Raw genomic sequence first — 14,459 nt, 5'->3', positions numbered from 1 at the left:
AGCCAGATACAATTGGTCCACTCTGTAGATTTGATGGATTCTGTGTACGTAAAACTTGACTCGTTTGTCTAGATAATGTAGAGATTTTTATGCAATTCTTTGGTTTCAGGAAGAATGTTAGAACCACTGGCTTGTTCAAGTGGAAGTCTGATGGCACATTGGGAATAAACTTGGGATTGGTTTTGAAGTATTACACTGCATGTCTTGAATAGTAGGAAAGTTCCTTAATGGTAAAAGTGTGAATGTCACTCGGTTGGCAGATGTGAGCCACTAGAAGTGCAGCTTTCTAAGTAAGGCACTTCAATTCTGCCTTGTGAATGGGATCAAATGGTGTTTTCATGAGTTGTCCCAGCACCACTTTCAGGTACTATGATGGTACAACTTGACCAGACCATAGAAAAGGTGCATTACTGGACTGTGTAAACCTGAAAATTGCTCAGTCAAGCTGGATCTTGCCAGGTGGAACAAATATGGGTGAATTTTCTCGGTTGATGAGAGGGTGAACCTTGGAGTCCGCACACCAAAGGAAGAAGCATTGGTTTCCACTTGAGCTTATAAGCTCTGTTTGTTGCACTCTTGCTGTGTCAAGGATTTCCCTGCAGTCTGACGGAATGTCTATCATGGTGAATTCCTTGAACTCCTGAGCCAGGCTAATAAATGTAACAATGTCCGGTCGGGATGACGTACCTGGCCCTGATTCATGGTCAGCGACCATTGAGCTGAACTTCAGGTTAGTGCGAGAGGAGCAGGAGCTCCGTGAATCGGAACTGTCTCGGCCACTTGGGAGCTAAGAGGAGAAGTTGGCAAGGCTCTCTTCAGTTTGTTGAGCATCATTGGGACCAACAGGAGCAGGGGAAAAGCGTAGCATAGATTACGGACTATCCCTGTTGGGGATGTCAACTTGCGAACAATGGGCATTTTTTGTTCTCCTTTGTAGCAAACCGATTCACGTTTGGCTTGCCACTCTGGTCTTGCTCCCACACCTGGTAATGGACAATAGTCTGGCTTGGCGAAATCTGCAAGGATGTTGGGCACTCCAACCCATGTTCTGCTTTGAGCAATAGCGGATGTTGAAGAGCCCAGTTCCAGATGTGTTGTGCCGCACTAGATTGCTCTGGTGAGCGTGTCCCCCAACCCCCCCCTGCTTGTTGAGATAAATGTTACTGGTGGTATTGTCAGTGTATGAGGACAAATGATTTTTCTATCATGGGTAAAACAACTTCACTGCTAAGGCGATAGCCTTAAGTTTCAGTTGATGTGGAGCTTTGTTTTGTCTGGCCTCATTTGGAAGTCCTGGAGGTGGGCACCCCAACCTTTTAGGGAGGTATCCATTGTTATGATATATTTGCTTATTGATGTAAGCTATGAGATCTCTGGAGAGATTTGAAGTTTGTGTCTACAAAAACATGGCAACTTTCATTGTTGCAGTTCTTAGAATGAGGCGAAGGACCCATGTTCCTGGAGCTATTGCGCGTCCAGTTCTTCTTTAAGTGGGCTCATTTGTAGTCGGCAATTTAAAACGAGGGATGCAGGAAGAAATCGTACCCATGAACGATTTGTAGATCTGGGCAGAAACACTTTTTTTGTGGACAGTGTGAGCTAGTTCACAAATCTTTACCTGTCTGTCTTGTAAGAGAAATGCTGTGTTTTGCACCATGTCTAGAAAGGCTCCCAAGAAGTCAACGTTGTGGGATGCAAGTGAGAATTCTGATAGTTGACGGTGTGGCAGAGTGTGGTGAACAATGAGAGGCAGATGGACGTGGTAGCTGCTGCTTGTTGATGTGTGGAAGCTTTTATGAGCCAATTGTCCAAGTATGGAAAGCCCTGAATTACTTTTTGTTGCTCGGATGCTACTGGGGCTAACAGCTTGGTATAAAGTATTCATTATGATTTTATGGGATTTTTCATCCTCTTACTTAAAATTTTACAAAGTCGCACACATTTGCAGCAATATGAAGTGTTAAAGGGTTTAGTACGGGGGTCTCCACTTTTTCCATAATATGAGCTATTTGGTCAATAAAAATAATCCTGAGCTATTTACCAGTAGTGCTAGTGATCTAATATTGACAATAACAGACCATTGCATTACAGGCCACCACACACAAATTACCAACAAAGATCACCTCACTTCATTTAGCAAATTTGCCAGCAGTAATGTACCCTGGAGTAGCTCATGAACTATTCCTTTTGAGAAGCCTATTTTAGTAAGTGTTAGAAAAATTATTTTTGAAATAAACATTTAAAGCATGTTCTGATGTAGATCGCAAGCTTTGTATACTCCTACTAGTGTTGGATGTGGATGTTTGGTAGAAGCCCACCCCCCCCAATCCCCTCCCGAAGCCCATGCACCAGGACAAAAATCTATTCAGATTTTTCTTCTGCCACCATTGGGTTCAAACAGTCAACTCTTTCTCCGGGAATACCACGCTACATTTGTGATCCTTTTGGTTTCAGTTGATTTGTCTGTGTACTGCATGGGAAAGGTCATTATTCATTTTCTGCTGTGAAACTATTTTAGGACTAGTTGAGTGGAGCACAGAGTTGGTTCTAATGAAACCCTTATTCATGAGGCCCAGGCATTTAAACACTAAATGCCAGTCTAACCTGTAGAATGCCTTCTCTGCATCGAGAGAGATAAGAATAATTTGTGTGTTCGGATCCCTGGCTATTTGATATCTAGGAATACATGTATGTTGTCTCCAGTCTGCCTCCCATGGGCGAATCCTGACTGCGTTGGTTGTACGACATCTGCTCAATTTTCTTTCTATTTTATTTATGTGCACAGAATATGTGTGGAAATCTTTTGAGTCTTTGTTCATTAGAGCTATTGATCTGTTTGCCTCACATCACCTGAATGCTGTTCTTGTCAAAGATTGTAAATCTGTCACAGATGTATGATGCACAAAAAGTGTTCTCGACTGAGTGCAATGTTGATGAAGCAAAATGGTGAACAGTGAAATTTGAATGTGGCATTTTATATCTGAGTTGCATTGAACAAAGGAACATTGTGAGACTTAACCACTTGAGGGGGCGTGGAACCATTTTACCAACTATCGAATTGCTGGAGTTTGCGGAACAACAAGCTTGTGGTGCAGCAGTTTAATACATGAAGCTATACACGTTACTAATAATTTACATTATTTTACAGGAGATGAACAGAATAAGGAGTGCCTGCAGGACGTGGAAGATGACAACCAGTGAGACATTGAAGCCAAGAAGAGAATCCATCTCTGTCCACCCCTCCTAAGATCCCTGTCTCACTCTGAGGACCACCAGATCTGACTTTTTACACTGGTTCTCATGAGTTAGGTTCCTACCCTCCTGGGTTATCATTTTTTTACACAGTTTAAGAATTCTTAAAGGCAAGAGTGAATGCCTGTGGATTTCCCTGCTTCCAGCATTTTAGGTTTTTAAGACACTAATGGGACTTTAGAGAAGCTTTTTCAGCATTACTAGAATGTCTTGGTGCATCCAGCACATAAACTATTAGAAATGCTTACAGTGAGTGAATCATTAGACCCTAGACGAGCTGGAGTCAGCCGCACTGTACAACTTGTGCTGGAGGTTTTTCTTTGTTTAATTGTTTAAACTGAATTTCATACCATTGTTTAAAATGAGTGGTGTATAGAGCTTGAATTTTGCAGGTTGTTTTGGAGAGTGTCTGTTGTAGTGGGTTTTCTGTAAACAGTGTTTCCAAACTGTGCAAAAATGTTGCTTAAACCTTGTCCTAGTGGAAGTTGGAGAATCTGTTGCTATTCATTCTTGCCTTCCCTTAACTTTCCCTCCTCCAAGCAGGTTAGCATTGAAGGTGGCATTGAAAGGGCCTGCATGCGTATTCAAAAATGTTTTTTTGACCCTTCCACCCTTGCCCCCTCCCCCTTCTCCTGCTCAACCTCTTTTGTTCAGTATGTGTAACTTGCAGCTGATTTGTACTACTGGATATCTGACTGGAGCCACAGATACCGAATCTGTAATTGTTCTTACTGAAACACAGCATGGAATTAACATTAAACTTAAATAAAAACAAATCTAAATTAAAAACGCCAAATATTATTGTCACTTGATCTTCTGATTGCAGTCGATTGTTCTTCACACTAATAAAGGTGTTTGCCTCAGACTCTTGAAGTGCCTGAATGTGAGTCCAGCTAATTATAGGCATTACTGTTGAGAAAGTACCTTTTGGTAATTAGATTTGTTGATGAGAAGTGATATCGCTTACCTGGTTTGTGCAGTGGATCAGAAGAAAATAGCAACTCTGTGTATGTGTATATATATGTATATGTATGTGTGTGTTCGAAGCATATGAGCTGCAGATTACACACTGCATAGATCGCCATCTGGTGTTGGGCCCGGATGTTTGTAGTTGTTTTTCTTCTTGGAAAGTCTTTGGAAGTCACGAGGTATGCGACTTCTCCTTTGGATCATACTGCGCATGGGCTTCCGCTCCATCCTCAGATTTTTTTCCGCCATCGGGCTCAGATGTGTTTTTCGCGCTCCGGTTCCGAACCGTTTTCAGTTCTTCTAATCGGCGCGCAATCCTTCCCTTTCCGTGGTATTGTTTTGATCGCGATCTCCAAGACGCGACTCATCGCTCGAAGTCTTCGATTCCGGTCATCAATGAAGGCCTTCGGGCCTACCTGAGCTCCGGTCCTGGCTCATGGAAAGGACTCCATTTAAGAAGTGTCTTCGATGTGGGTCAAAGTTTCCCCACACCGATCTCCATGAGGTGTGCAACCTCTGCCTCTCCCCAGAACACGAGGCACGAGACTGACCGGCTTGCAAATCCTTCCAGTCAAAAAAAACCTTTCGGCACCGAAGGGCGAGGAGAACCATGGCACACTCGTCGAATACAATCCCCGACGACATCTTCAGAGAAGGCGTCTATGTTCCCGAAGACCAGCACACCAAAGAGGGCCTCGTCAGCGCCTCCGAAGCCGACGACTCAGATGTCGAGGACATCACTCTGGCACAGAGGGGCGTGAGTACGATCATCGCTCCCCACCCTCGACTGCATCGAAAAAGGCTTCGGTCACGCCTTCGCCCTCGGGCCTAGGCACGACCAAACACACTGCTTCAAATCCCTCGCTTCCGGGCCCGGTAAAGAAGCCCACCAAGCCTTCTGGCAGCTCGGGCTAGAGCCAGCCTGCCGTCAGTGCCGAGAAACACTCCTCCGCACCGGCACCAAAAAAGATGGCCTCCTCCTCCGCACAGAGCTCCACACCGAAGCACTTGGCACCAAAAACAAGCACTAGCTCCTCGGTACCGACACCATCCCTGGAACCGAGCAAAAAATCCAAAGCCCTCGACACCCACACCTCGAAGCCGAAAGTCCTCTCGGAACCGAGGAAACAGCCGGACATTTCTAAGCACAGTTCAAAACAACGAACCGATGCGGACTCCCAAGACTAAAAAACCTACGGCTGACACCTTCGGCGCCGACGGATCGGCCTCTCAGAGTAACTATTTCGGCCCGAACCACTACAAAAAACACTTGTCAAAGACCCTAAAACTGGACATTTGATGCTCAGCATCAAAAAGAGACCGCTGGACAAGCCTGCTCCACCTCCAAAGAGAAGAGACTTTGCTACCTCCCCTTTGAGACTACCTTCACCTCCTCCACCTCCTCCCCCACCTCATCATTCCCCCACACCCTCTCCGGATGAGGATGATGACGATGTCTACGACTACACGGGATGGACACCATGACCAACCCACAGGGGACCCCACTCCTACAGGCTCCCCAGACCCATGGGACGACTACAACATCCCAGACGTCCCTAACGTCCAGCAGGACGACCGTTACCCTTCAAGACCGTTTCCCCCCCACCCAACCTCCCCCCCCCAAGAAGACACTATGGGGTTTAACCAACTGCTCCGTAGGGCTGCACACTACCACAGAGTTGATCTCCATACAGACCCTGTGGAGGACTTAATCCTAGATACCTTTGACACTACACACCGGGCCACTTCCATTCTGCCCATGCTTAAGGGGGTTATCAAGCATGCGCCAGAGGTCTTTAAAGACCCGGTCAGAGCCAGAGTCATCAACCCTCGCATGGAGAAGAAGTATAAGGCTGCCCCTACAGACCCCACCTACATCAGAGGGCCCGCACCACTAAACTCCCTAGTAGTCTCCACTGCAAGGAAGCATGCAAACTCCCAGGCATCAGACGAGGCACCACCACCACCACCACCTGATAAGGAGTCCAAACTACTGGACGCCTCTAGCAATCGAACTGCATCCCAGGGTGCCAACATACGGCACATTGCAAACTCCCAAGCGCTTTTGGCAAGATATGACTGAGCACATTATGACCAATTAGAAGCCATAATGCAACACCTCCCTGACAAATACAGGAACAGAGCCAACGAGCTAATCCAGGAGGGTAAAACCATCACCAACATCTCCATTCGCTGCGCTCTCGATGTAGCTGACACCGCCTCTAGGGCAATTAACACCAGTGTCCTCCGTAGGCATGCCTGGCTACGAATTTCGGGTTTCAAACCAGAGGTGCAGGCACCCAACAACGCCCAATGTCACAGGAACATTTGTCACTTCTAAAGCAGGAGGTAATCTTCCTCCTACAGAAGAGTGCGATAGAACTAGTTCCTGCCCACCAACAAAATATGGGAGTTTACTCCCTATATTTTCTCATACCAAAAAGGGACGACACTCTAAGGCCCATCCTGGACCTCAGACCCCTAAATCACTATATACACTCAGACCAATTCCACATGGTCACACTCCAGCAGGTACTTCCCCTGCTCTCCCAAAACTACTTCCTTGTCACCCTAGACCTCAAGGACGCCTATTTCCACATTCCTGTTCACAAGGCTCACAGGAGGTTTCTCAGAATTGTAGTGGACGGTCAACACTATCAATTCAAAGTGCTCCCATTCGGAGTCACCACAGCACCACGGGTGTTTACCAAGTGCCTAGCGGTAGTGGCAGCACACCTGCAAAGACAACACATCCACGACTTCCCATACCTAGACGACTGGCTCATAAAAGCCAACTCATACAACCAGTGTGTACAACACACTCGCGCCACTATCCAACTACTTCACCAACTGGACTTCACAGTAAACCATACCAAGTCCCATCTGCAACCGTCCCACGTAAAACAATACCTCGGTGCCACCATAGACACCTCCAAAAGCGCTAGCCTATCCCAGTCCTGCCAGGATAGCAAACATTCAGGCTCTAAGCGCCAAATTTCACCCGGAACACTCTTCCAGCTCGAGTGTTCATGCAACTTATAGGAATGATTGCCTCTTGCATATTCATAGTACCTCACGCAAGACTCCAGATGCGTCCTCTCCAAGAGTGCTTAGCGCGCCAATGGAACCAGGCCCAGGGTCCATTGACAGATCTGGTGGTGTTAGACGGTCACGCCCATCGCTCTCTACAGTGGTGGACCACCCAAAGGGCGACCGTTCCTGGATAGTACTGACAGTGGACGTATCGCTCTCCGGCTGGGGAGCTCACCTACTACATCACACCACGCAGGGCAGGTGGACACCTCAACAAAAGTTACTCCACAGCAACCATCTAGAGTTACTAGCCATATTCTTAGTACTGCAGGCCTTTCAAACCCATGTCTCGAGCAAGGCCGTCCTAATCTGCATGGACAACATGACAGCCATGTACTATATACAAAAACAAGGCGGCACACACTCTCCACAGCTCTGTCAGCACAGAGCATATGGAGATGGGCCATACCCCCCAAAAAATCTTTCTCCTAGCCCAACATGTCCCAGGAGTCCAGAACACTATGGCCGATCTGCTCAGCAGACAAACACAACAAATCCACAAGTGGGAACTCCATCCACAAGTTCTTCACCCGTACTTTCAAATGTGGGGCCATCCACAAATGGACCACTTCGCCACACACAAACGCCAAATGCCCAAGCTTCGCCGCCAGGTATCCACACCCATTGTCCAAAGGCAATGCAATATGGATAAACTGGTCAGGCAGATTTGTGTACGCTTTTCCGCCTCTCTCACTCATTCCATTAGTGGTGCGCAAACTGCAGCAACACTCCCTCACTCTCATCCTAATAGCTCCAACTTGGGCCAGACAACCGTGGTACACCACACTGCTGGAACTATCTGTAGCACCGCACCAAAAGTTACACCTCTCTCCACGTCTCTTAACCCAGAACCATGGAGAGATCAGGCAGACGGACCCAGCTCAGCTCAACCTTGCGATCTGGCTCCTGAAATCCTAGAATTCGTTTATCTTAATCTTCCCCGTGACTGTATGAATGTCATTAGAGAAGCTAGACGGCCTACCACTAGAGCTTGCTACGCAGCCAAGTGGAAACGTTTTGTGATCTATTGTCACAACAATAACTTTGATCCCCTAGATGTGTCCATTCAACACATCATAGGCCATTTATTACACCTACAAAGATGCAACCTAGCCTACATGTCTATTAGACTGCACCTTGCAGCCATAGCTGCTTATCTACAAAACAGGCAACATCTCTCACTCTTTCGAGTACCTGCCATAAAAGCCTTTATGGAAGGCCTCAAGAGAATAATTCCCCCCAGAGTGCCACCTTCACCTGTGTGGAACCTAAACATCATTCTCACAAGACTAATGGAGCATCCCTTTGAACCTCTACACAAATGTGAACTTCAATTCCTAACCTGGAAAACTGCATTTCCTGTAGCCATTACTTCCCTCAGAAGGGTCAGTGAGATACAAGCACTCACCATTCAAGAACCTTTTCTGCAAATGCACCATAATAAGGTTGTTCTCCGCACTAATCCAAAATTCCTCCCTAAAGTCATTTCTCCCTTTCACCTAAACCAATCTGTGGAACTGCCCGTATTCTTCTCGCAGCCACAGACCATTGCAGAAAGAGCTCTGCACACACTAGATGTCAAACAAGCCTTACTCTACTATATCGAAAGGACACAACCCTTTCGTAAGACCAAACAACTGTTCGTGTCTTTCTCACCATCACACAAAGGCAACCCCATCTCCAAATCTGGGATAGCTAGGTGAATGAATGAATACTTTCTTATATAGCGCGTGGCTACCCATGGGCATCCCAGCGCTGTAAGACCTAGAGGATGAAAATAGACCTACTTAAACAAGAAAGTCTTTAGTTGCTTCCTGAAGATGGTAATGTTTGATTCATGCCTGATGTTATCGGGGAGCTTATTCCAGAGGTTAGCCGCTTGTACAGAGAAGCCGGCCGCCCATCCGGGCGAGCCTCACCCTGGGCACCACGAGAAGATTACGGTGATTGGATCTGAGGGATCTTATTGATTTATGGCGCTGAAACCAAGGGTTCAGAATAGAGGGGCCCATATTATGAATGGACTTATGAGCCAAACACAGAGCCTTAAATGTGATCCTCTCCTGAATTGGGAGCCAATGAAGAGTACGAATTGAAGATTTTGCTGAGCAGCGTTTGGGGATCTTCATGAGCAGACGTGCTGCGCAGTTCTGAACACCTTGCAAAGTTTTTAAAGTGGCTGCTGATGTCCCCAGATATATAGCATTAGCATAGTCCAGTCTTGAGAGAATTAACGACTGGACCAGAATGCGTCTTGCTTCAAAGGGAAGAAGGTCAAGGACTTTTTTTAGCAATCTCATGAGACCATAGCAGGTTGCCGCTACCTTGTTGGCCTGATGTTGGAAGTTTAGAGTCATCCATCCAAACCCCTAAACTTTTTATTTTGGTCTTAGGTTTGGGAGGGGTTCCGAGACAGCTGGGCCACCAGGGATCAAGGTTTATCGGAGCTTTGAAGCCCAACAGCATGATATCTGTTTTGGCTCCATTTAATTTTAGGCAAGAGGAAGTCATCCATTCCAGGACACTGGAGAGACAAGGGGTGAGATTGTTGAGCCCATGATGTAGATTATTGTCCCTTGCCAAAGAAACCACCAGCTGCGTGTCATCGGCGTATGTGACAAGCTGAATTCCCCAAGGGAGCACTACATCAGCCAACGGTCTCATATAAATGTTAGAGTGTAGGGCTGAGTGATGATCCCTGGGGAACGCCGTGGCTCAGATGAAACTGGTTTGATGACACCTCATCCTCAAAGACAGAGAAATACCTGTCGGATAAAAAGGAGTGCAGCCATTTGAGAGCCAATCCTGATATCCCAGCAAGACGCAGCCGGTGTAGCAGGAGAGAGTGATTTACCGTATCGAAAGCTGCACTGAGGTCCAATAGGACCACCGCAGCGCAGCCTCCAGCATCCACAATCCTCCTGGTAGCCTCGACTACCGCCACCAGCGCTGTTTCGGTACCTTGCTTAGGTCTGAAGCCAGTCTGAAAGAATGAAGGGCACCCGAGGATTCAACAAAAGAAGAGGACATGGTTGACGTGCTTTTCAGCTATTTTGCTGAGACTGGGTAACAATGAAATAGGTCTATAATTGGTCAGGTCTTCTGGGTCCAGCTTAGGTTTTTTTAATAAAGCACGTACCTTTGCTCTCTTCCAATTCGGGGGAACCACTCCTGAGGTCAAAGATGAATTAATGACCTTCATTATAATAGGGCAGACTGTTTTAGAGACAAGTTTGAGTACAGCCGGAGGAGCGATGTCCTGAGGCGAGCCCGATTTTAAGTTGGTAAGAAGACGTTCCACCGTGACAAGATCTAATAGCGGGAAGGCCATGAGATCATCGCCTGACTTAGGAGCAACCAACTCCGAGCTTTCGGTAACATTGTCCAATTTATCAGGCGTAGGAGGGATTGCTGGAAAACTAGTGTAGATGTTAGACACTTTTGTCGCAAAGAAGTTGGCTAACGCCTCACAATGTTTATGCAAGTCAGGTGGCGGGGAGGTGGATTGTTAAATGCATACAGATATGCTACCACAAAGCAAAACGCACGCTATCTGTTCCCCCTCTTCCCCCCACCCCCCCCCCAAAGCCCACTCTACACGTAAAATAGGGGCTTCTATGGCATTCTTGGGGACCATTCCCTTAGATGATACCTGCAAAGCAGCTACATGGTCCACACCGCACACTTTCACTAAACACTATTGTGTAGATGTGCAAACTAAACAACAAGCTAGTGTGGGCCAGGCTGTTCTTAAAAGACTGTTCCAAACAACTGCAACAGATACTGGTGGTCGCCGCTAGGAGCGAGTACTGCTATATAATCTATGCACAGTGTGTAATCTGCAGCTCATATGCCTCGAACGGAATATGCTACTTACCAGTATGCATCTGTTCTTGGCATGTAGAGCTGCAGATCTACACACACCCACCCGCCTCCCCGGCTACCTGTATCTGTTCCAGTCTATCTTATTTAGATACAACACACATGGGTTTCTTCACTGTTATTACTACGCTCCATTTCCCTGCTGGCGAAAAACAATCTGAGGATGGAGCCGAAGCCCATGCGCAGTATGATCCATAGGAGTCGCCGCATACCTCGTGACTTCCAAAGACTTTCCAAGAAGAAAAACTGCAAACATCCAGGCCCAACACCAGATGGCGATCTATGCACAGTGTGTAGATTTGCAGCTCTACATGCCAAGAACAGATGCATACTGGTAAGTAGCATATTATATATATAGATAGATAGATATAGATAGAGATAGATAGATAGAGATAGATATAGATAGAGATAGATAGAGATAGATAGATATAGAGAGATAGATAGAGATAGATAGATAGAGATAGATAGAGAGATAGATAGATAGATAGATAGATATAGATAGATATAGATAGATAGATATAGATAGATAATCACAGGTAAGTTCATCTAGTACCAATTTAATGAAGGTTTGCACGGAAAAACCGCTTGGTGCTTCGCAATAATTCAATTGTCCTCCCGGACGTGTTTCATGCCTTGACAGCGCTTCCTCATGGGGCCATGGACTTCAAGAAAGGACCACAACAGTTTGATACTGGCACAGCTTTCAAAGTCTTAACACCCCGCCCATGTGGGCGTGGCCTATTGGTTCTCATAGATGGACTTAAGTTCAATGCCAGAGTGTGGTTGACATTGAAAGAAAGAAATGGTGGTTGATCATCGAAATGACAGGACTGTCAGAAACAAAAAGCTTTGACTAATTGTGAGTGTGTGCCATCTTTCTTGCATGGTATGCCCCCACTTTTTGCTGAATGTACTTTGACTGAGTGTGCCCTGGACTCCTGCCAATCAGGTGCCCAGGGCCTATGTTCCTTCCCTAAAACCCAAATTGGCAAACCCTGGCCACATGTCAGCCCCTGGTAATTGGTACCGTAGGTACCCAGGGCCTTGTGACCAGGGAAGGCCTCTAAGGGCTGCGGCACTTATTGTGCCACCCTTAGAGGCCCTGTTCCTTAACACAAACACACTGCCCTTGCAGGCTGAGTGTCTGGGTACAGGACAAAACAGTCAACAAGGCACACATCCCTGTGTGGCATGCCCACAACCTACACTGCCCTGGCATATTTCAGCCACCCCTCTAGCTGGGTGCCCTATGCCAGTGGTGTGGGCATAGGAGCATGAACCCTGTGCCCCTACAGTACCCAGGTCCATCCCATAGCACTGTAAGTGCAGTGCTGCAATTTAAGAGTATATGGTGCTGGGAGCTAGTCGCACACGAACTCCACGGCACCATGATGGCAAATGAAGTTTGGTATCAAACTTCTCAGCACAATAAACCCACACTGATGCCAGTGTGGGTTTCAATGTACAATGCACGGCAGAGGGCATCTTAAAGATGCCCCCCTGAACCTATCCTACAATACACATCTTGTCTGAGGGGCTGCCTAGGCTGCCATACAGAAGACATGTTGCTGGACCCCTGGGTAGAGAGCCATCCGCTCTCCTGGGCCTGCAACAATGCACATCCTGGGTGAGGTGCTAGGTCTCCTCCCCCAGGATGGGCAGGGGAAGCTTCAAAGTCATGCCGCCTTTGTGAGCGTCTCCAGGCCACTTGCTGTACTGAGCAACTGGCCCCTACCGGTTCTAAACCCCCACTCTGGCGGGGAGACTGTCCTGAAACCCCAAGGAAGGACAGGGGGTGTGCCAGCTTCTGCCAAACCCACCTCTCGGGTGGGGGAGGCGAGGTGAAACATCCCCGGGCTCTCGCCATCTTGAAGATGGGGAGCCCTGTCCAATCAGGACTAGGCCACTGCCCCCCTCTGACAGGAGTGGCCGGATAGGGGGTGTACCCACCCCAGGACAGGGACCCATTGGTCCCTGCCCTTTACCTACCTGTAAGGCCCCTAAATTTAGTTTTTAGGGGCACCCTGAACCTTCCTTCCTTAAATTCCAGATTCCAAAACAGCAAAGAAGATCAAGAAGAAAGAAGACCTGCCGTGCAGCTGCTAAGAGGAAGACACCAACTGCTTTGGCCCCAGCCCTACCGGCCTGTTGACCCTCGAACCTGCTCCTGCTAAATCCCGGCACCTCCTGTGGCCAGCAACCTCACAATTCCCGGAAGACCTGGTTACCTTGTGACTCTGAGCATCTGGGACTCCCACGAGCGGTGGCTCTGCTCAAAGCAAGTATCTAACCCCTGGCATCAGCCCGGAACTGCGAACTCTGCACCCGCCAAGCCTAGCCTGTGCTGGAGTGGACAAAGACCCCGAGGACGTCCCCCTGGCGACTGTGACCCTGAATCCGGCACCCAAGGACCCGCCTCGGCCCCCTGTGCCTGACTCCTGGGTGCCTACCTATCCTCCAACTACCCAACTTACCTCTTGAAGTGGTGGTCACACCTGAAGAATCTTCGTCCCTGAGCTTGCAGCCTTTGTTCGTCCTTGAGCTTCTCCATTGCAATCAGTTGAGCGCCTGAAGGGTATGCCCAAACGTGGGTCCCGTGTTCACTATGCCACTGGAGTCAAGCTATTCTGGCTGAAGAGGGGTGAAACCCCGAAACCGGTCCTAGGATGCTTGATTCCGGTCCAGGGAAGACATGGCTTGGCAGTTAGGGTTGGACTGTTCCCATGAGGCACAGGGTCAAGACTGATTTGGATCTGGCCATGTATGAACTGGGGTGGCGTGGTGAGTAAAAGAACGATGGATTAAACCCAGATCTGTGACTGGGGGTTAATGTTTTGCCAATGTGCAACATTCTGTCCATCTTGTGTGTTTTGGTCAAAAGCACCCTGCACCCAGCCGCCCGAGGGGCCCTGGCTGTGCAACTTCTACTCCTACCTACTTCCCCATTTGCCCTGATCAAGTGAACAGGAGCCCAGCTCCCACAGCCACAGGGCCTGCTAGCCAGCAGCCACCAACCACAGGCCCCCTGCCTCCCAGAGGATAACATTGGGCCTTAACTCACTTTGCACCCGGCTGCCCTTGCGTCGCTGAGGGTGTAACAACTGTACTTACCTGACCCTGGGAGACCCTTGAGTCTATGCCCAGAACCTTAACTCTGCCAGTTGAGTACTTACCCAAAAGCCGATAACTCACTTTTCTTCCCTAGGGTAACATTGACTGGTTTCTCTTGAAATGTCTTCTAAGTGTGGAGTTTCTAAACTTTA

General features: G+C 47.8%; 1 protein-coding gene across 4 annotated transcripts in view; it reads left to right on the top strand.

Moving 5' to 3' along the window:
- The window catches only part of YWHAE (tyrosine 3-monooxygenase/tryptophan 5-monooxygenase activation protein epsilon), a 202,761-nt gene extending 198,713 nt beyond the window's left edge, over positions 1-4,048 (top strand). For all 4 annotated transcript variants that reach the window (XM_085649041.1, XM_085649043.1, XM_085649040.1 and 1 more), the window contains one exon: positions 3,149-4,048. In XM_085649041.1, coding sequence (XP_085505167.1) covers positions 3,149-3,201 — 53 coding nt within the window. In that variant the 3' untranslated portion in view covers positions 3,202-4,048. The remainder of the gene's footprint in view (positions 1-3,148) is intronic.
- The last annotated feature ends 10,411 nt before the right edge of the window (positions 4,049-14,459 follow it).

The sequence above is a fragment of the Triturus cristatus genome, chromosome 3_2 (genome assembly GCF_964204655.1).
Source record: "Triturus cristatus chromosome 3_2, aTriCri1.1, whole genome shotgun sequence".
Taxonomy (NCBI): Eukaryota; Metazoa; Chordata; class Amphibia; order Caudata; family Salamandridae; genus Triturus; species Triturus cristatus.
This window is presented reverse-complemented; position numbering and strand designations above follow the sequence as displayed.